This window comes from Triturus cristatus, chromosome 9 (genome assembly GCF_964204655.1).
Source record: "Triturus cristatus chromosome 9, aTriCri1.1, whole genome shotgun sequence".
Classification (NCBI taxonomy): domain Eukaryota; kingdom Metazoa; phylum Chordata; class Amphibia; order Caudata; family Salamandridae; genus Triturus; species Triturus cristatus.
In genome coordinates this window covers 1,022,774,539-1,022,797,220 of record NC_140592.1, presented here as the reverse complement: position 1 = coordinate 1,022,797,220, position 22,682 = coordinate 1,022,774,539, and the positions used below count along the sequence as shown (strand labels likewise).

General features: G+C 45.3%; 1 protein-coding gene across 4 annotated transcripts in view; it reads right to left on the bottom strand.

The window, feature by feature from the left end:
- Positions 1-22,682, bottom strand: part of MLH3 (mutL homolog 3) — a 280,665-nt gene that overhangs the window by 39,613 nt on the left and 218,370 nt on the right. For 2 of the 4 annotated variants that reach the window (XM_085626733.1, XM_085626732.1), the window contains exon 9: positions 13,196-13,355. The exons of 1 other annotated variant lie outside the window; for it this stretch is intronic. In XM_085626733.1, the coding sequence (XP_085482859.1) occupies positions 13,196-13,355 (160 nt within the window). Of the gene's footprint in view, positions 1-13,195; positions 13,356-13,978; positions 14,081-22,682 lie in introns of those variants that run through there. One more of the 4 variants, XM_085626735.1, reaches the window with a different exon arrangement.

The following is a 22,682-nucleotide window of genomic DNA, read 5'->3' as shown; positions in this document are numbered from 1 at the left end:
CGGAATCCACGTCCGCGACTGCGTGCAGGTTGGTTCTGCGGCCGGTGGCTAGGCGGACGTATGGGGGCGCCCCTTTCTTGGCCACGAAAGGGACGAAAGGCGGAAGTTTGCGGTCGCGGGCCGAGAGACCCAAGGACTTGGCCGTAGCCTGGGAGTCCTTGAAGCGCGCCAGCGCACTATCCGCCTTCTCGCCAAAAACGGCGGAGGAGGCTTCGTGAGGTCGACCGGCGCCGGCAGAGATCCAGGCCCGGATCCCTCGGGGACCTGCGGCGTCGGGACCGAAGTAGACAACGGCGCCGGGGCCGGAGCCGCCGGCTCGCGAGGTCGCCCAGTCGAGCCTGCGGGGCCCGAAGGCACGCTGGCAGGCGTCGACGGCAGAGCCAGGCCCCTCATGGCCGAGAGGAAGGCACTGATCTCCGCCGGAGTCGAGTCAGTCCCAGGGACCGGCGGGTATGGGGACGGACGCGGCTCCTGCGGCTTCGACAGAGCCGCGGGGGTGAGACCACCCTGACCCTCGACCAAGTTGCGCGACCGGCGAGGGGAGTCCGAAGAGCGGTGTCGCCTCTTGGACTTCTTAGCGTGCTTCGACGAGCGGTGATGGTGGCTGTGGCTCCGCGACCGGTCCTTCGACCTCCTCCTGGACTGGTACCTTGAACGGCACACAGCCGAGTGTCGAAGCTCGAGAAGCTTACAGGACCGCTCCCGCCTAGCCTTCGAGGTCAAGGCCTGACAGTCAAGGCACGACTCCGCATCGTGGTCGGCCCCCAGGCAGTAAAGGCACCGGCGATGGTGGTCCGTTACCGACATCAGTCGGTGACAGGAGTCACAGGCTTTAAACCCAGGCATCCTACCGGCACCAGAGTCGAGTCGACAAGTAGACCAAAAAGAGTCAAAAAAGTTTTAGTCAAAAAATGACTAAGGGGTAAGCTCTTCCCGGATCGGCGCTGTCTGGCACGGAAAAAAGAAGAACTGACGTCAGCGCGCGAGGGCGTTGTCTAAGTACTCCGACCTCATCCCGGCGCACGACGACGGACGCGGAGCCGCAGACGACGCCTAGCGACGCGCAAGGGGTATTGCTGACGAAAAATCTTTCCGGATCCAGCCTGACGCCTGGGGATATTCTAAGGTGAGGAATCTAACTAACGTGTTGCTTTCAGATAGAGGTATCCGGGGAGGCGACTGGGCGTGTACAACCCTGCAGCTCTACATGCCAAGAACAGATGCATACTGGTAAGTAGCATTTTCCGTTCGAGGCATATGAGCTGCAGATTGTACACTATGCATAGACTATACAGCAGTATCCTCCTTAGATATGGCTACCTGTATCTGTTGCAGTAGTTTGAAATAGTGTTTTTAATACAGCCTGGCCCACACTTGCTTGTTGTTTTGCCTGCACATCTACACAATAGTGTTTTGTGAAGGTGTGTGGTGTGGCCCAAATTGCTGTCTTACATATGTCATTTAGGGAAATGTTCCCTAAGAATGCCATAGAAGCCCCTAGTTTGCGTGTAGAATGAGGTCTAGGGGGAATGGTTAATGTTCGTTTGGCTTTAAGGTAGCATATCTGTATGCATTTTATAATCCAACTTGCAATTCCTGTTTTGGATATAGGATTGCCCTTATGAGGTGGGGAGAAAGCTACGAAAAGTTGTTTGGTTTTTCTAAAGGATTTAGTTCTTTCAATGTAGTAAACTATGGCTCTTTTAACATCTAAGGTGTGTAGAGCTCTTTCTGCCACTGAGTCTGGTTGAGGGAAGAATACTGGTAGTTCAACAGACTGGTTAAGAAGAAAGGCAGATACTACTTTGAGTAAAAATGTTGGGTTTGTTCTAAAAACGACTTTGTTATGATGGATCTGCAAAAATGGTTCTTGTATGGTTAATGCATGGAGTTCACTCACTCTTCTGAGAGATGTGATAGGGACTAAAAAGGCGACTTTCCAAGTGAGGAACTGTAGTTCACATCTGTGGAGAGGTTTAAAAGGAGGACCCATTAGTCTGGTGAGTCTTAATTTTTAATACACCTGTGAGCTGGTTATAACTCAATGAGCTGGCTCCTTGGAGGCACAGCTCATTGAGGCATACATACCCACCTTTTAATAATAGCAGCTCACAGGTGTATTAAAAATTATTTTCTAAACCGATGAGCCAGGTATTTTGTAACCTCCACCCCTGACCCTCGCACTCACTCTCCTACTTGACACATAGTCGTTTTTACAACAAAAAGGTGCTCCCGCGTATTCGTAGGTCGTAGCACGCCCCGTCCCGTAGAGGGGCGAGAAGACCCCTATGATAGACCCCTATGATGAAGCATGACACCAAGGGTCCTTTTGGTGTGTGAGGAGTATTTAAAAACACTGTGTGTTTTTCCCACCATTGTAGGAAACATACATTACCCGGGAGGACATGATTTTTTAAACTGTTCTGAGGGTGGATCTTTATGGTTTATAGACTACAGAAGGAGGAAGTATCCACCTCCACTACATGTGATGAGTAGTACCTCTCCACTCCCCCCCTTTGTTTTTTGGTGTGTGGCAAACAGATCTATTTCTGGGTGTCCCTACATGTGAAAGAATGGAAGAAGAACTTGAGGATGAATTTCCCATTCGTGGATCTGTTGTGTTTGCCGGCTGAGCAGATCTGCAGCTGGATTGTGTACCCCTGGCAGGTGTTCTGCTAGAAGGTATATCTTCCTTGGAATGGCCCATCACCAGATGCCCTGCGCCAGGTGGGATAACTGGAGAGTGTGCATTTTCCCCCTTGCTTTTGTATGTAATACATCGCTGTCATGTTGTCTGTACGGATTAGGACACCTTTCCCTAGCAGTTGCGGTTGAAAAGACTTCAAAGCTAGAGAGATTGTTAACAATTCCAGGTAGTTGATGTGAAATTGTTTTTGTTGGGGGGTCCATATCCCTTGAACAGTATGTGCTAGAAGATGTGCTCTCGAGGAACGACCGCCCTTTGCAAAGGTTTTTTGTGGTCCACCACTGCACAGAGCGATGGGTGCAGTCATCCACCAACACCAGATCTGTTAGCTGACCTTGAGCCGGGTTCCACTGATCTGCTAGACACTCTTGTAATAGAAGCATTTGAAGTCGGGCATGAGGAACGAGAAAAATGCAGGAGGCCATCATTCCTTTTAGTTGCATGAACACTCTTGCTGATAGTGAGTGTTGTGGCTGAAATCTTTGAGCTAGCCTTTGTATAGCACCTATCCTGACTGGATTGGAATATGCTAGGGCTGTGGGCTGTGGAAGTATTTACGGTGGCTCCTTGATATTGTTGTATTGTGGAAGGTTAGAGATGCGAATCACCTAGATTCATTGTGAATCCCAGACTGTAAAGCAATTGTATTGTACGGAATGTGTGTTGAAAACCCATCTGTTGTGGGAGCTTGCTTTTATGAGCTAATCATCTAGATAAGGGAAGACATGAATTTGTGGTCTTCTCAGATGGGCTTCAACCACTGCGAGGCACATGGTGAAAATTCTGGGCACTGTGGTAACTCCAAATGGGAGAACCTTGAACTGGTAGTGTTGACCATCTACCACAAACCTGAGATATTTCCTGTGAGCCGTGTGAATCGGAAAGCAGGCGTCCTTCAGATCTAGAGTGGAGAGAAACTCGCCTTGCTGTAGTAGTGGAAGCACTTGTTGTAAAGTGACCACGTGGAAGTGGTCTGATTGAATGTAAAAGTTGAGCGGTCTGAGGTCCAGTATTGGCCTGAGAGAGCCGTCCTTTTCAGACCCCTGTGCCCTGATGAGGCAGAGGAACCGGCTCTATTGCATGTTTTTGTAACATTGCTAAGATCTCTTGTTTGAGGAGCGTTAGGTGTTCTGATGACATTGGACGCTGCCTTGGAGGAATGTTGGGAGGTGTAGAAGTGAGTTCCAGGCAATAACCATAATGGATAATTTGTCTTACCCACTTGTCTGTTGTGATGTAATTCCAGACAGACAGGAACTGTGGGAGGCGTCCCCCGACAGGAGTGGGATGATCGGGGGGAAGCACAGGGAAGTCACTGTGTTATTAGGGGAGTTGCGGGTGTTGTTAACCCTGCCTCTACCCTTGTTGTTGTTTCCTCTGTAACCTCCTCTACCTTATCCCCTGGAACAGTAGCTTTGGTTGGGGCTTTTATAGGATGAGGACGGGTGTTCTGACGTAATTGTCTTGGAACCTGCTCTATAGAAAGAGCGACGAAAGAACCTCTTGAAGATGGTAACTGTAAGGCTCCCATAGACTTTGCGGTCTCTGTGTCTTTTTTGAACTTTTCTAAAGATGTGTCTACTGCCGGGCCAAATAGGTGCTCCTGATCAAAAGGTTGATTTAGGATGGTATTTTGTACCTCCTGTTTACATCCAGATACCCTGAGCCAGGCGTGTCTGCGTAGCAAAACAATGGTGTTTGCTGCACAGGACGCGGTGTCTGCTGCGTCCAGCGTGCATTTGATGGATGTATTGGTTATCAGTTTGCCTTCCTGTATAAGGTCACTAGCTTTGTCCTTATATTCCTGAGGTAGATGTTGAATGAGCTTTTCCAGCTCATCATAGTGGGCCCTATCGTAACTTGCTAGAAGGGCTTGAGTGTTTGCTATTCTCCATGAGTTTGCAGCTTGGGACGCCATACGTTTACCTGACGCGTCTAATAATTTAGATTCCTTATCAGGAGGTGGTGTGTCACCTGACCCCTGAGAGTTTGCCCTCTTGCGTGCATTAGCTACCACCAGCGAATCTAAGGGAAGTTGACCCTTAATGTATATAGGGTCAGTGGGAGCTGCTTTGCCTTTTTTATCTACCCTGGAGCTAAGAACCCTAGCTCTAACCGGGTCTTTGAAAACCTCATTAGCGTGTCTAAGAAGGTCTTGTAACATGGGTAAGACGTGAGTAGATTTTTGTGGTTGGTCAAAAGTCTCCAGTAGAAAATCCTCTTCTACAGGATCTGAATGTAGTTTGACCTTATGGTATGTGGTGGCCCTATTGATGAGCTGGGCAAAACCCAAATTGTCATCTGGCGGAGATGGTTTTGAGGGGTAGAAGTCCGGATCATTGGTTAGATCAAGATCAGTATTATAATCATGTCATGGGTCTGGATCCTGTGGTGGATCATTAGGATCGAATTACACTACATCTTCATCTTCTTGCCCATCCCCATGTGAATCATCACTATCCTACGGTTGTGGAGAGTGTGCTTGCGAAATGAGTAAATTAGGGTTAACTGGTGGTGGAGGTGAAGGTGGTGGTGAGGTATTAGTAGCTATATGTAATGTCTGTGGAGGAACTGGAGCATGTGGCAAATGTTCTGGTTTACTCTTTGTGAGTAGTTTGGTGACTGTTAGACCAGTCTTTGGGTGAATAAAGATGGTAGTTTGTTTTGGATCAGGAAAGAAAAGTTCTTCTGAATCGATAGGCTTCTTCGGCATCGAAGATTTGTCCTTGGAAACTGTTTTTGGATGTTTTTTGACAGTGTCCGGTACAGAAGCATTCCCTGGTTCCGAGGCCTTCGGTGCGGGTTGTCTCGGCTCCGGAGGCGTTTGTTTAGGAGTTTTGCCATTTAATCTTCTTGGCTCTGAAGTTTTCAGTGCCGAAGTCTTTTCTGTGTGCTTCGGGGCCGGGGTTTTATCCGACTGCTTCGGTGCCGGTGTCTTATCGGGGTGCTTTGGAGCCGATGGCTTGTCGGGCTGTTTCGATGCCGAGGGAACTTTTGCCGATTTCATTGCCGAATGTTTTCCCAGTGCTGGCGGAGGGCGTGGCAACTCGGACAGCTGAGCTTTCGGTGCCTAAGATGGCTTTCCGGCACGGGGTGGCTGGCTCGAGCCGGAAGGCTTTTCTTTGCCCTTTGGTGCCAGGCCCGGAGGCAGGCCGCTCGAAGTTTTCGAACGGTGTGGACCTGAGCGCAAAGGCAAAGGTGTCACCAGAGCGTTGGTATGGGCTTGGGTGGGTCAGGGGTTTCGGTACTCACATCCCTTTGAGCCGGGCTGATGTTATCTTCGGCATCGGAGACACCTGCTTCGGAGTGCGGGACCTGTTCTTCTGGAAGGCTATCAGGACCTGGATGGAACCTGTGCCTCGGGACATCTTGTGGCATCGAGCTCGACGATCCTGGATGGTCTTCTTGGACTTGAAGGAGAGGCAAGCCTCACAATTGTCCTCTCGATGTTCTGGAGAGGCGCACAGATTGCAGACAGGATGGAGGTCCGAGTGTGGAAACTTAGCACCACACTGTGGCCATTTCTTAAAGGGAGTCTGTTCCTTTGACGTCCGTCTCTACTGGCGTGGGTAGGCCCAGCGGCCGGCGTCGAAGTCCGCAGGCATCAAAGTTATTCGAAAGTTGTCGAGGGTGCGCGTCGAAGGTACGCGATCGAGACAATACTGTTGGTTAGCTGGGATTGCACGTTGAAAGGGGGTTCGATAACGACACCGATCTGGAGCGCAGCAAGTCACATCCGAACCCGATGGCGGAAAAAAACAATCTAATGATGGAGCTGATGCTCATGCACATTGTCCACCGAAGGAGGAGTCACTGGTCTTGTGACTGCAAAAACAACATGCAGACATCCGAGCCAAACACCAGATGGCGATCTATGCATAGTGTACAATCTGCAGCTCATATGCCTCGAACATTGGATTACTAAGTGGAGTGGGTGATTCACTTCAAGCAACAATAACTGCTGTCAGGGTGAACCCTCAAAGTCATTAAATTAACCTTAGCTCAGTCCCCTGGTAGCTATGGCACATAGTAGACAGGCTTAACTTAGGGCAATGTGCAAAGAAATTATGCTGTGCCAACACAGTAATAAAGTCAAAATGCAAAACAATAAAAATCCCAAACCGAATTAGAAAAATAACGCATAATGTAAAACAATATGACACCAAAATGACAAAAACAATATAGCCATAAGGGGAACTGAAGATATGATTTTTTTAAGTTTTAAGTAGAAATAGCACCAAAAAGCACAAAGTGCCAATGATAGCCACTGGTCGTGGTATGCCGGGACATAGGCTCTAACTGAGACTAACCGTGTAGGTTGTATACACCAACCAGGTTCATCCTGGTTTACCTTTTGACTTAGGGCCCAATTTAGTTCATGGTGGGCAGTCCATTGTTCCGCCAGGAAGATGGAGTAAATTACTCTGTCACCCTGCTGGAGGGATCGCCAACCAGATTTATAAATGACCGGCAACATTTATAAAGCACTGTCAGGAACTGCCGTAACAGCAGTTCCGGTTAATGAATTTCATTGTTTGGTGCAGTGCTCCATCAACATGACAGAGCCTTGCAACAAATAGTTTCCACGTTTTATTTCTAGTTTTGGGATCTTCTTTTGGAAAATGAAAAAGATAATGCCCCTCGCACCCCCAACCAGGGGAGCCATCTTCCATGGCAAGGGGGGCATTATTTCTTTTTTATGGTCCCTCATCGTCAGGATTTGCCAGGCAGTGAAGGACAGTAAAAAACGGCCTGTTCTTCTGGAAGGCTATCGGGACCTGGATGGAACCTGTGCCTCGGGACATCTTGTGGCATCGAGCTCGACGATCCTGGATGGTCTTCTTGGACTTGAAGGAGAGGCAAGCCTCACAATTGTCCTCTCGATGTTCTGGCGAGAGGCACAGATTGCAGACAGGATGGAGGTCCGAGTGTGGAAACTTAGCACCACACTGTGGCCATTTCTTAAAGGGAGTCCGTTCCTTTGACGTCCGTCTCTACTGGCGTGGGTAGGCCCAGCGGCCGGCGTCGAAGTCCGCAGGCATCAAAGTTATTCGAAAGTTGTCGAGGGTGCGCGTCGAAGGTACGCGATCGAGACAATACTGTTGGTTAGCTGGGATTGCGCGTTGAAAGGGGGTTCGATAACGACACCGATCTGGAGTGCAGCAAGTCACATCCGAACCCGATGGCAGAAAAAAACAATCTAATGATGGAGCTGATGCCCATGCACATTGTCCACGGAAGGAGGAGTCACTGGTCTTGTGACTGCAAAAACAACATGCAGACATCCGAGCCAAACACCAGATGGCGATCTATGCATAGTGTACAATCTGCAGCTCATATGCCTCGAACATTGGATTACTAAGTGGAGTGGGTGATTCACTTCAAGCAACAATAACCGCTGTCAGGGTGAACCCTCAAAGTCATTAAATTAACCTTAGCTCAGTCCCCTGGTAGCTATGGCACATAGCAGACAGGCTTAACTTAGGGCAATGTGCAAAGAAATTATGCCGTGCCAACACAGTAATAAAGTCAAAATGCAAAACAATAAAAATCCCAAACCGAATTAGAAAAATAACGCATAATGTAAAACAATATGACACCAAAATGACAAAAACAATATAGCCATAAGGGGAACTGAAGATATGATTTTTTAAAGTTTTAAGTAGAAATAGCACCAAAAAGCACAAAGTGCCAATGATAGCCACTGGTCGTGGTATGCCAGGACATAGGCTCTAACTGAGACTAACCGTGTAGGTTGTATACACCAACCAGGTTCATCCTGGTTTACCTTTTGACTTAGGGCCCAATTTAGTTCATGGTGGGCAGTCCATTGTTCCGCCAGGAAGATGGAGTAAATTACTCTGTCACCCTGCTGGAGGGATCGCCAACCAGATTTATAAATGACCGGCAACATTTATAAAGCACTGTCAGGAACTGCCGTAACAGCAGTTCCGGTTAATGAATTTCATTGTTTGGTGCAGTGCTCCATCAACATGACAGAGCCTTGCAACAAATAGTTTCCACGTTTTATTTCCAGTTTTGGGATCTTCTTTTGGAAAATGAAAAAGATAATGCTCCCCGCACCCCCAACCAGGGGAGCCATCTTCCATGGCAAGGGGGGCATTATTTCTTTTTTATGGTCCCTCATCGTCCGGATTTGCCAGGCAGTGAAGGACAGTAAAAAACGGCCATATGCCGCCCATCCTAATTGAGCGGACAGACATTTAGCCAATTCTACTACAGCCCTTACTCCATCGGGACCTCAGAGATGTTTGGCCACTGCAGTGATGGAGCAATCGCAGCTGTGGCCACAGCATTAGGGGGAGGGAGGCCTATCACCATTGTGACCCTAGGACCTCGGGGGAGGCACTTTAAGGCTCACAGGATGTCATGCAGAGGCCAACAGCAGGGTCCAGTCCAGGACCAATTGCAACTGGTCAGCTGGGCAGCTGCAAGAAAATGCCTCTTGTAGCTTGCTGCATCCCTGTAGCTAGTGGCATTTAACATCCAGGCCGTTGGTCCGTTTTGTACCATATACTAGGAACATATAGGCAAAATAATATACCATTTAGGTGTATAACAATTCAACCATGTTTAAAGAGAGAGCACATCCATTTTACAACTGGTTAGAAGGGGTACAGTGCACAGAGTTCTAAAGCCAGCAGAAAATATGAGATCCAGCAAAAGGCGAACAATCAGGAATGACCAATGGAAGTGGAGATATCATGAGACCATTGTGCCAATACAACAAATTGTTACTTTTATGTTGTAGCACGTCTCACTTTTTTTAAAATTCATACCATCTTAGGAGTTTTGAGAACTATGGGACCAGATATATTAAGAGTAGATTTGCGAAAAAATGGTTGCAAATTGCACAGTGAATTTTTGCAACCAAACTGATTTTGTGAAGCAGCCACGGTACTAATAAGTGGCATTGTAAAATCACTATTCACAGGGAGTCGCAGAACAACCTACAAAGTTAATAACTAGGCATGTCGCAATTTGCAACCCCCTGTGATTGTGTACAAACAAAGCGATGGTGGCCTGTAAGGGACAGCACACTCTCATCCTTGTGTCTCCATTTCCAAGTGTAAAACATTATTTTCCTTTTTTTCTCTAGGAAATGGTGCTGCTTTAATAAATATAAAGATTTCCTTTTGGAAAAGCATCACAGGGAGCAGACAGTGGTTCCCTGGACCACTGTCTACTCCCCATAAGGTTACCAAAACAATTTCCAAAGGGAAAGAGGTCATGTGGAGGTCCCTTCTCCTTTGCCAATCATTTACCTCCTTATTTGAGGATAAGTAACTGATCAATAGTTGCAACCACAATTGTGGTTACAAACCATTGATACCTATTACACTGATTTGCATTTAGGAGGAAATGTCGCCTCCTAACTGCAATTCAGTATGGGTCGCAAAACCCATTTTACAAGTCTGAAAACCTTTCCTGATTCATGAAATGGGTTTGGTACATTAGGAAAAGGCATTTTACAGTCATAAACAGGGTAATTTTGGGACTCGTAGGTTTTGCTATCACAAAATCCTTTCACGCATATGGCCCAAAATAGCCTACAGTCAGAAAAAGATGCCATTTGAAATTGACCTAATATATCTAAGGTATTTGTAAAACCAGATATGGATATCAGATATTTCTTAATACCGAAATTGAGTGTTCACTTTATTTTTAACGGAGGCTATGCAGAAGGCGTATTCAAAGAATTAGAGAAGACCCCTTCTTTCTTGCATGACATAAAAAGTGCGGATACTGTTCGGATTACAACTGGCCAGAAGTTTGAATAGATTACAGATTCTTAACATTGGGGATTTCTTCATTTTTCTTTAACATTGTCCTGCTGTACTGATTTTATATTCTTGCAACATGCCGGTATCTCTAGAGGTTGCTGAGAAAATATACACGACTGAGTTAAGACTTCTTGCCACCATACATTGTGAGCTAACTGAGGATGTTCCTAAAATAAATTTTCAAAAATAGGCTGCTAAAACTACTCCCAGGAAATGACAAGTCTTGGCATGTTAGTTTGAGCATAAAGAAATATGCATGCCTCACTTACAAACCCCATGACAGAAGAGACATCTGCTGTTTGCCTTTTATTCTAATGGAGAGGAATGACATCAATATGCTAGGGATGTGTTCTATTTGATGATGGCATATTACAAAGATATTGGGTTTCCTATCAATTTTAACCTTGAAGAGGATATGATAGATATTCATACCGACGACTATTTTAAGGAGAGTGCTGTTAAGAAAACTTCTTCTGAGGCTTTCATTACTTGGACCCGTTATACAATACTAATACATCAAATGGGGTATCTTGATAACAACTCTAAGCGTTTTGTGTTTTAAAAACCTCCAACCATGGTAGATATACAATAAATCTCCCAAGCGGACGTCCCTAAAAGAAGAGACATTAGCTAGAATTAAACCTTGAAGTCTCTAACCTCAATAAGATATGTAGAGGACTTGTTTTTCCTATGTTTAATGAGGTCGAAGTTTCCGGACATGTCTTTGGAGTTCTGGTCTGCTAAACTGGATTTTGACCTCACTCCAGATTCACCAGGGGGCCTATGTAACCTCACAGGCTTCATAAATATAACACAGTAAGCCATTCAAGTAAATTCTACATATAAGCAAACTAATAGCCTAGTTTAGGATGCATCTTAATAGCCATCTGTGGACCAAACGTTTTAGGCTGCCTGGCTTCTGGAGAACACAGATGCTTCTCAAAGTACCTCTAAGATGTACTGAGTGCTTAGACCAGCCAGCCTCCGAAAGACGGCCCTTTGCAAGTCTGCCACTTGAAGGCAACATCCTTTGGAGTCAATTGTCATGTTGAGGCACTACCTTCTTGAAGGAGTCACAGTCCGCTGTTGCCATCAGTTTGGCTGCATCTACTTTTGTACCTTTTAACATGTTCTGCAGTGACGATGAGACAGCACTACCTCTGCCTGAATGGCACTCAGAGGTGTTTCCCTCTGGCCACATGGCTTTTTGTGATCCTGAGGCGTGAACGCATGGGGAAATAGTGATACTGTTGCTGGACTCTAGCAGCTGGCACTTCTAGAACTGCACAGCGCTTTGGAAGCATCGCTCTGAGAAACATCCTGCAGTGACCTGGAGGTTGACCGCTGCGATGTGGCATGTTCAGTATAGTCAGCAATCTTTGGCATTTTTCAGTATGATAGGGTAGTCCCAGAGTTGACCTGCCATTTTGCACCTTTTGTGTCAAAACCTCTTACTTTGTGGACCTCTCACATACACTTTGTATTGGCTCCCAAACACTGTTCTGAGGCCCCGGACCATCTCTTGGTATCAAGAAAATCCTCTCAACATCGAAGGCCAACCAGAATACATACCTTTAATGAGAAGGACACTACTTTTGCCAGACCTTTAGAATCTCATTACTGAGTCCTGGGTCTTTCACCTTATGTGTCAATCAATTTCTAGGCACTCTCTCAATGTACAGGGGCTTTTATAATGGAATAGTGGTTCAGAAGGACTTAGCTGAGAGCATAGCTTCCTTCCCGCTCCCTTTGCTACACTTACCATAAGTAATGGAAAAAACCAAGCAACTTTAAATGGCCATGGGCCCCTAGCCATGCAATTAGTTTTACATTCTTTCCCTCACCTTACTCATATTTGTGTAGGCAAAAAGCCCTTTTCTGTTTAAAGAAAATGCCAAAATAAGAATTTGGTAGCAAGAAGCACATCTTCACAATGGTTTCACTGATAGAAAAAACAGATGTCTGTTACAAAATGATTTAAGAACACGGCAATTTAGAAGACATTGGCGGATTCGTGGCCAACCAAGCCAAGATGGCGATCAAGATTTAGAAAAGCTTCCGCCCAGTGCCGCTATAATCTGTCATAATCCAGCATTCAAGAGGGTTCCAGCAGATGGATGAGTACAGGAGCTGGCATAGAAGCGGAAGGTGCTCATTTTACCGTCCCTCAGTGTTGTTCGGGATTCTGGGGGCAATGCCGCTGGAGAGGCAGGGCTTGCAGGGATTGTGCCAAAACCTAGATCCAGGATACACACAAGCACAAGTCAGCTCCTCTACTTTCCCTATGCACAGGGGTCTGGGCACCGGTGGCCCTCTAGGGTGCCCTAGTAGCTGCAGGCAGAGAGCAGCAGGACAGACATTGCTGCCTAGGACTTCTCTGAGGGGCATGGTCCAATTGACACTGCCAGTGCCAGTGCCAACGCAAGCTAATAGTAAATTGGGCCTTGCAGCTGCAGATAACCTATAGCCGAAACAGGGCACCATTCTACAATTATCTATGTATAATATCTGTGAAGAAATATGTTGGATTACTAAATGTAAATCTGTTGATTCCGTGTGTACGTATGCACAGCACTTCAAGAAATATCTTTCTGGTAGCCATTTGCTAGTTGTAAATGTATGTTTTAAGTAAATTATCTCCATAATCCAGAGTATGTCCCACTTGTATTCAGTTTGTGCTCACCTCCACAATAGCTTTAGTCACTGGCGGCCTGCCTCGTCGAACTTCATTAGCTTCTCGTTCAACAAAGCAGAGTGGGACTTTGTCCACTAAAACATGGGGAGAGCTGCCCTCTGGGAAGGAGAGACCAAGACCCAGGTCCCGCAGGATACTCTGGTAGGATCTGCAGAGATAGTATAGTATTAAGTCCCACACCAGGCCTCAGAAACACTCTGACAGCTGACCCACTGATACACAGACACACATTCACTGAAACACCACAATGACAGAGAAGAGCTGTGTGTGCACTGTTTAGGTTCATTGCAGGAATGCTTCTTGAAACTAGTCAGAGTTTCTTGGTGCTTAATAACAAGTGCCTTGATACAAATGTCCGATTAATTTCTGTAGGGTCAGTAATGTGAGCTATTGGCTCATTGAAATGATGAGCCCTAGGGGCATACTGTGGAACTGGTGCATTTTAATTAGGGATTACTGCTAAAAAGAAGTGGAGTCTCTCGGTGAAATAAGGGAAGGGGGTTACAATCCAAATAACCAGACGAATCAAGACTAGAATTAGCGAATCCCTGGGTCATTTCTGATTTCTCACTGGACTCTCAGAAACCCACAAGTAATACCTTGCAACACTGCCCCCTCATCCTGCCCGTGTTCGTAAGTTTGGGTGGCTGATTACAGTATACAGCTATAGGGCACTCATAATCGGGTCCCAGTTGGGAAACGGGATGCCACAATCTAAGTAGATAACAATTAGACCACTTTGTAGGGTGTGAAAGAAGAACACTTACTTACTGGCAAACTTGGTTCTTCGTCCTAGGACTTTTTGCTGAGGTTACGAACACTAAATGTGTTCACCATCTTGTGGAATTTCAGAATATTTTTCAATAGAAATCTCTGTTGGAAAAACAATTCTAAAACTTAAAAACTATAAACTATGCCTGTCTAACTTGTTAGGCATTTTCTTTTCGTTCTGTCAAACATTACAGATATGAGAAAAGGACATTTTAAATAGCGTACAAAAGAACCCTGCAGTACTTTAAACTAGATTGAACTATAATCCATTTAAAAGGGAAAGACAAATGTCTAGATAGATACAGTCTTCATCCACACTTCATAGACAAGCATTGGCGTTGCCAATAGGACTGGCTTATGAATGAAAGTGCCTTTTGTTTCATTTATGGGTTTAGGCAGTTAATTCATCACACTCCGTCACTCATCTTTGCACTTATGCATCCATTCATCCATCTACTGACTTATTTTTATATTTACCCTCTAAAAATACTGCAATAAAACATACAGAATCTTAACAACATATGCAAGATAAATTAAAAGAACACAAGCAGAACAAATAAACATGGAACCGTATAAAAACACAGTGGGCATACACTTGCAATAACCAAACCTAACATACAAGTAGGTGTCTGTCTCCGAAGTATTAAATAGTCTATTGTTGTTTTAATGTTTCAGCATGGGCGTTGCATTTAGAACAAACGTTTTGCCTATTTTGGAACAGTAAACCGATGATACACTACGGACAACAGCATTCCATAATAGTCTCCTGGTTGAGAGGAATTGCCACGTGGGATGCGGCGACCTGCAGAAATGAGCGGCAAGCAAGGTACTCCTTAGCACTGCCTGGAGAGCTGCAGTATCCTGTTAAAAACATCAAATTAAAAAGAGGAGATTTAAAGAAATAAAGGGGAACTTCAAAAGGAGAAATCTAAAGGACTGGCTAGCCAGCCTCGACACTGAAGCGCACTCATTTTCAATTGGAGGTACGTATGTAATCAGAAAAGTCGGCATTCACAGTGCAAGACAGCCCATGATTGATGTGGACTGAACCGTTACCTCATGCAGTACGCTCTTATGGAGGGAAGCAGAGAGTAAATGACACTCAGACAGACCAATGGCAGAACAGAGCTGACCCAAATGATAGATAGATATATATATATATATAAAAACGCAGAATTGTCCAAATGGGGAGCCGCACACTTTCAGGAATCACACCACTGTCGCAATTCTGCGTTTATATATATATATATATATATATATATATATATATATATATATATATAATTCTCTCTCTCTCTCTCACAAAACCGTCTGGAACTTCAACCACGGTGGTCCTGGATGGGTTTCGGAAACCTTCTCATATAGCGCACCAATTTTGCAAGAAAACTCCAGGACACTCCGGGCTGCTCGATTCGTTTATTGGCAAGGTTGCTCTCTACCAACGCGTTTCACCTTTCGGCTTTTTCACGGTATAGTTAATGCCACCATCTTACTGTTTACATACAAAATATCATTGAAAGTGAGAAAGGACATACAAGTCGTAAATTATGTTATTTGGGCCAAGGAAGATTATCTTACTGAGGGCTTACGACAACTTAATGTCCCGTCTTGTTATACAATAAGTACCAAATCAGAAGTACTAGCATCATATTCTAAATACAATGCGATGTTGGTAGATTGGAAAGATCAAGGTTTAATAGAGTGGGAAGAATTTTGTAGGATTTTGTGATCTTAGGCAAATTGTTTTATTTCAGTGGAGGGTCCTTTTTGGTCATTATCATATATGAGAGCACCTTGAAATACATTGATTAATGATGTGCAATGTACAAAACCTCTTGTGTTTGATTTATTGAACTATCATGTTGTTCCATATATAATAATTACCTAAGCCACATAACGGGTACACATAACAACTAACTTTCCTCTTGGTTAATTAATAGCATTGTTGTCAGGGCGGGGAAGGCATGAATGTTTCTAAGCTCATGTTTGAGGACTATCACTTTTAATAAATACTGTCAATGTAGTGATATAATCGGATGCACCCAAATGAAATGCCTCCGCGTGTTAATAACATACACTTTTATGAATTTTGAAGAGTATGGAAAAGTTGTTTACCTGTAATCCTAGTTCTCTACCAGGAGAAAACTCATCAAGGTCATAAGCACTGAACAGTCCCGCCCACATGCAGGATCCCTGGAGCACTTTTAAAAACTATACATATAATAAAAATGATTTACACTTGTATTAATAAATATTTACAGCCTATACGGCAGCCACATTTAATTGTATTTTAAAATCGAGGCCAATAATTATTATGTCACTTTAAAAAGGTTAGTGACTGTAGAAAACATTTCACAAACCTTTTTTAAGAGGAAAAATGAAAAGGAAAGGAGGACAGAATTAGCCAATAGGCTGCAAGAAAAAGCACAGCTAACAAAACTGCCACTGTGCCTTTAAGAACCTTACAACAAACCCTGGTCCGACTTCTGGAAATAGGACACTGGAGCACTGAGCTGTGCCTTTCTTGGCTATAGCCAGTGGAAATCTAACCAAAACCTTATTTTAAGGCTTTCACTAAAAGTATTATTGATTTAGAGTAGTCTTATACCTTTTTCTAACAGCAAAGGGTTTATTTTCCTATCAGAATGCCTTCACTTTTTGTGAACTTTCCTTCTCGAGGAAAGAAAAAGGCACAAACAGATCCACATAGGGTATTCACTGTCTTCCCAAAGATAATCACCTGAGTCATGCAGACACTGCCAGAAATTCTCCAGAAGGACGTTAAAGGACTGAGAGAAGATCAGACGTCATGGACTTTAAAGAAAGCAGCGGGAGAAAGCCATTGCATCTTCAAGAGGCCATGTGGAAGGTCATTCTTTCACCAGAGTGCCCTGCTCCTGCTCTAAGGCCTCCCCAAAAGGCAGATCCATGGAAAGAAGTCATCATAGGGAGAGGCGTTGTTCCCGATCGACGTCAAGGAGTATAACGGGCAATCTGCCCACTTGTTCGCCATCGATAGGTTCTCCATCAAAACAGCACTTGAAGCTGAGATGCCAGTCAAAGTGGTGAGAACCATGACCGTCACCGCCGAAGCAGTTATCGACATGAAAGACTCCTCTGTCAATATCGAAGACACTTCCGTCTATGTTGAGACCCTCTCCGTCAGCGTCGAAAAATCCCTTGTCGAAGTTGAAGACACCTCCATCGATGTGCCAGTGCTAAGTCAAGAAAACAGCAGACCAGGGACTGCATGTAAAGGTCAGCAGGACCACAAGCGGCCCCCGAGCCATACTTTGAGTATTCCTGTTGTAAACAAACAAGTTACTTACCTTCAATAATGCCTTTTCTGGTAGCAACTTTATCTAACCGCAGATTCCTCACCTTCTGAATATTTCCTAGGTTTTAGACTGGATTCACAAACCTTTGAGCAGTACCTCTGTGAGCCGATATGTGGCACCATGCAGCTTCGCACTGATGCTATTCGCTCTGGAAATGACAATGCGGGACCCATATAGGCATCACTGCTTCATGGACATCAGTTGCTTTCAAGGCTGTCCGCGTCCCCAGACATAGAGCAACAACAGCAAATTGGCTTTGACCAGTGTGCAGATTTCTAGACTTGCGTTCTTATTAATGGCTAAAGTCAAGTTCACAGAACGGGTGGGATTAGATCGTCGGTGAGGGATCTGCAGTTAGATTGGGTCCCTACCAGAAAGAGCATTACTGAAGGTAAATAACTTGTTCTTCAGATAGAGAGTTCTAACTGCAGATTCTTCACCTTTTGAACAGACCAGAGCAGTACCAATTAGGAGGTGAGCCATGAATTTCGCTCAAACTAAAAAGTTCTGCAGGACCAAGCAGGCAAAATGCCCCTCTGGGCACACCTGGCTGTACAGAAAGTAGTGCTTGGTGAACGTGTGGAGTTACGCTCACACAGCCGCCTGACAGATATCCAGAACAGGAATTCCCTGTGTCAGCTTTGGCCCTGGTAGAATGAGCGCACAGCCTTTTAGACACTGCTTTCTTGATGCAGTGAGTTCCAGTGGGAGAGGGTCCTTTTCTGCACGGTGTTGCCACTATGGGACTGTCAGCAACTTAGGGCGCTAGAGAACCTCAAAGGACTGTCACCGATGGGACATGATTGGTATTTCAAAACCAGGGGCCTGTAGGAGGGAGGCACAGTAGTACCTCTGGAGACTACCACCTGGCCGAAAGTGAAACCTTCCACTATCTCCAGGTCAGACACGCACTGATATTGCAAATTACCTTGGGGACGGAGATCCCAGATGCCAACCCCCTAGAGGAGGGAGCGATAGCGGAGTCACCTGTCTAATGGGCTATCTCTTGCCTGTACAGGGAAATAGTGAACAATTTTCCGGAACAGCTTCAAAAGCTGAAGGAGGCCTGAGAGACGAATGTGCGCCCGTTTGAGGATAGAGAATGGGCGAAGGCAAAACAAAGTCCAAGGGTAGTGGCATACGAGCAGGATTCCGCATGGTACAACTCTGCATATCACATAGGGCATTATTCCAGATCAACCCTACAAAACATGACTGATCAAACTAACGAGATGTGCCTGCATGCTTGCGAAATAGTGCGAGCCATCGATCATATCCTCTGGAAATGGCCAGTAATACAAATATAACTGGTAGTTGGTGCTGGGCTGCATCACACACACATCGGGGATTTGCACAGATTGCACACCGAAGCAAACACTGCTTAACACAGTGGATAAGGAATCAACCTTAGCGCACAAGTAAAACCAGACTGCATTGGGCCTGGTGATAGCAAAACACAACCTCGCTCAAAAATGGGGGTTGAGGACGCTCCTGTAAGAAAGTGGCTCTGTATATACGGTTCCCAAATAGGTACAGTGTGCACAGAGTCCACAGTCCCCAGAGGTTTGGCAGAGGCTAAAGTTAGATATAACCTTACTCTCTAAAGTGGTTGCTTGGTTGAGCAGTAAGGCAGTATCAGAGGACAGTGTAAAGCATTTGTTGTACACACTCAGTCAGCAAATGATCTCACACACTCAAGAACTGAACTCTAGGCCAATGGTTTGTATATAAAAATATAGGATTGTTTTATTTTAGAACCAACAAAAGGTATCAAAATATACTTTCTCAGAACCAGATACTTTAGATAAATGCTTTCAATAGGCAATAGACTTTTGAATACAGTAGCTACAGATGTTGCAATGAGCAACACAATTTCAAACACAATTATACATTGAGCTCAATGGGAATTTCGAAGTAAATGCAATGAGTTACTTTTTGGATTACTTATCTTACCACAGGACTGGATCCTAGATTCAGTCCTGGGACAGGTTCTGGAAACAGGTGAGTAAAAACGTTTTGGTTACAGGTATGATTTTTAAGGAATATTATTGTATTTTAAAAGTTAAGACTTAAAAAACTTTTTCACATAGAATCACAAATGTTATCCTATGGGAGGAAAATCAAGTTAGCTGTAAGTACAGTTGTAATTACTTTTCAGGGTCATTGCTGGGCACCAATATCCAGCACTGGGATCTCTCCTGGTAACAGGTGAGTAGATTCATTTTCGTTATTCGGCTGATTTTAGATGAATATTTTAAAGTTTCAAAACTCGACAGAAGAATTTCCAAGTGAAACCAGTCAATGTTACCCTATGGAAGAAAAGTGAGTTATCGGCTGGCATCAGTGTGGGTTTAATGTGCTGAGAAGTTTGATACCAAACTTCTCAGTCTTCAGTGGAGCCATCATGGTGCTGTGGAGTTCGTGTTGACTACCTCCCAGCACCATATACTCTTAATGGCAGCACTTCACTTACAGTGCCCAGGAATGGACCTGGGTACTGTAGGGGCACAGGGTTCATGCACCTGTACCCCCACCACTGGTATAGGGCACCCAGCTGGAGGGGTGACTGAGGTATGCCAGGGCAGTGTGTGTTGTGGGAATGGCACACAGGGATGTGTGCCATGTCGTCTCTCTGTTTTGATCTGCACCAAGACACTCAGCCTGCAAAGGCAGTGTGTGTGTGTCAGGGTACAGGGCCTCTAAGGGTGGTACAATAAGTGCTGCAGCCTTTACGGGCCTTCTCTGGTCACAAGGCCCTGGGTACCTAGGGTACCATTTACCAGGGGCTGACATGTGGCCAGAGATGCCAATTGGGTTTAGGTTGTCATGCAGTTTTAGGGAAGGAACACAGACCCTGGGTACCTGATTTGCAGGAGCCCAGGGCACACTCAGTCAAAGTACATCAGCAACTCAGCAAAAATTGGGGCCATACCATGCAAGAAAGATGGCTCTTTCTCACAGCTCCTACATAGGAAAATTGGAGCAAGGATATGGACTGGCACATGCTTGCGGAAAAAACAATATATGAGGGCAGTGGCTACCCCAAGAAATGTACTAAGATTTGGGTAGCCTGGGGGACAAGCGACAGACATTGGATAAAGCATACCCAGACTTTCTGGGGAGGACACAGTCTGGCTTTTAACTCGAGCCAATGGGACACAGGGAAGAGAGCTGCGCAATATGGTGTGTCTTTTTGTTTTGATAAAATACCAATAAAAACAAGTCTAAAAATGTTTCAGGTGCCCTACATTGTAGGGCTACAAATGAATGTGATGTGATTCAAAATGTTAAAGATTTCACAAGGTACCGAGCTGCTGGCAGGGTTAACCATCACTACAATGTCATAATATTTTCAGTAAGGAGTGGGTGATTAAACCCCAGATGTTTCCAGGAATTTGTTTAATACATTTGAAAATAGCACTCTTATTTGTATAAATGCATTAATAGTTCTGTGAACCAGACAGAGTCCTGACAGAGTGAGTGTGAGAGGTAATGAGACATGTGAGAGTGAGAGCGCAGCACACAGAATTTCAATGCTTAAAACCGTTTCACATAAGCCAATTGGACACCCTGCATACATTCACTGCATTATTCCTCCTTTAACCCCTTCGATGCGCATGACGGAGCGGTTCCGTCATGCGCATCGGTTGCGCTGTGCGGATGACGGAACCGCTCCGTCATGGCCCCGCCCGCGCACGAACCCTTCAGCACAGCGCGGTAATCCGTGCCGCGCTGAAGGGGTTAAATTAAATATGTGCTTTCTAACCATCACTGCAAAAACAACATATTTTGATATAGTTTTCATATTTTGAAAACACTTTTTGTCTATTGTGGATGTTAACACATCTAAATAAATACTGGATATACATATTACTTAATGATTTTTTTGTTTTATTCTTTCTATTAAGCAGTTATTTGAGAACAAATAGGAAGTAGTGAGCATTGAACACGAAAACATTGTAGGCCACGCACAGGGGGCATGTACGTCACTGGATAGCATGAAGTTAAGTAGTCCCCAGTCCCTGAGCCCTATCAACTGGATGGTGTAGCAACATGTCGTTGGTTCCGTAGTGTGTCTCGGGAGTCTGACCCATACCCCCTCCCCCCTCCCCCCTCTCGGTCTTCTACACTGACACCCTTGTATTGCATCCACGGTCCCCAAATCTTTTTTAACTCGCGGCGACAACACCAGGCCCGGTAGGTTTCGCACTCTGCTAGCTGACACCAGTCTAAATCTTCTTCCCAGTCTCTCACCATGGGAGATCTGCACGCCCCTCAGAATCTTGCCATGTTGCGCTTTGCCCCCCTAATGCTGGTGTGCATACTTTTGGGCCATTTCTCCTCCACAACTATGCCCAACAACAGCCACTTGGCCTCTAGTGGGATTGTGAGTCCTGTGACTTGCTTCATTACCTCTGCCACTCTGTTCCATAAGCTCTGAATTACCGGACAGACCCAGAGTGTGTGATAAAAAGTGTCCACTCTGCCGCAACCCCTAGTACACTCAGCCGACTCGCTGCATCCCATTTGTGTAACCTGGACCTCTGCAACACACAGAGTTGTATCAGGTGAAATCGTGCACGTATAACGATCTCACTAGGGCATTGCAGAGCCTCGGTCCATTCATCTTTCAGGAGACCCAGGTCTATTGTCCGTGTCTCTCTCAGCTGGGTAAGGACATCTGGGGTATTGTTCATAATCTTTTTGTAAATTAACGAAACCGCCTTGGTGGGCATAGGATCTAAAAGTAGTCGGTCTTCCATAGGGGAGTAATCCGGAAGTTGTTCCCCCTCGGGAATGTGGCATTTTAGCGTGTTCTGTAATTGCATGTAGCGAAAGACCTCCCCCTGGCCCAGGTCGTATTCAGACTACAAAGCTTTGAACAACAGCAATGCATCCCCTCTCCAGACATCCCCTAACATGTCTATTCCTATTATGTGCAATCTTGTGTGATTACACAGTTTCTTCACTTCTCCCAAACTCTCCCATAGTGGGGTTTCCACCGTTAGTTTGTCTTTCCACCACAAGTTTCGGTTAGTCTCCTCCCAGGCATGTAATACTGTCTGGGTATGGACCGGGAGCAATACTTTCTTTGCCCTCCCATAGAGAAGTGGCGGGTAGCCCCTCCACCCATGGCCCAATGATCGACTCGGTATGCTGGGTCGTCACTCCCTCCAAACACCCAGTCGCTCACAACAACTAACTGCAAAGCCCAAAAGTCAGCTCTCAGGTTCGGGACCACTATGCTTCCATCGAAGACTACACGCTGCAGTTTCACTAGGGAGATTTGTGCTGCGCCTCTGTCCCATAGGATGACCTCAGAGTGCTGTTAATTTTATTAAAGTAAATGTCGGGAACTTTGTACG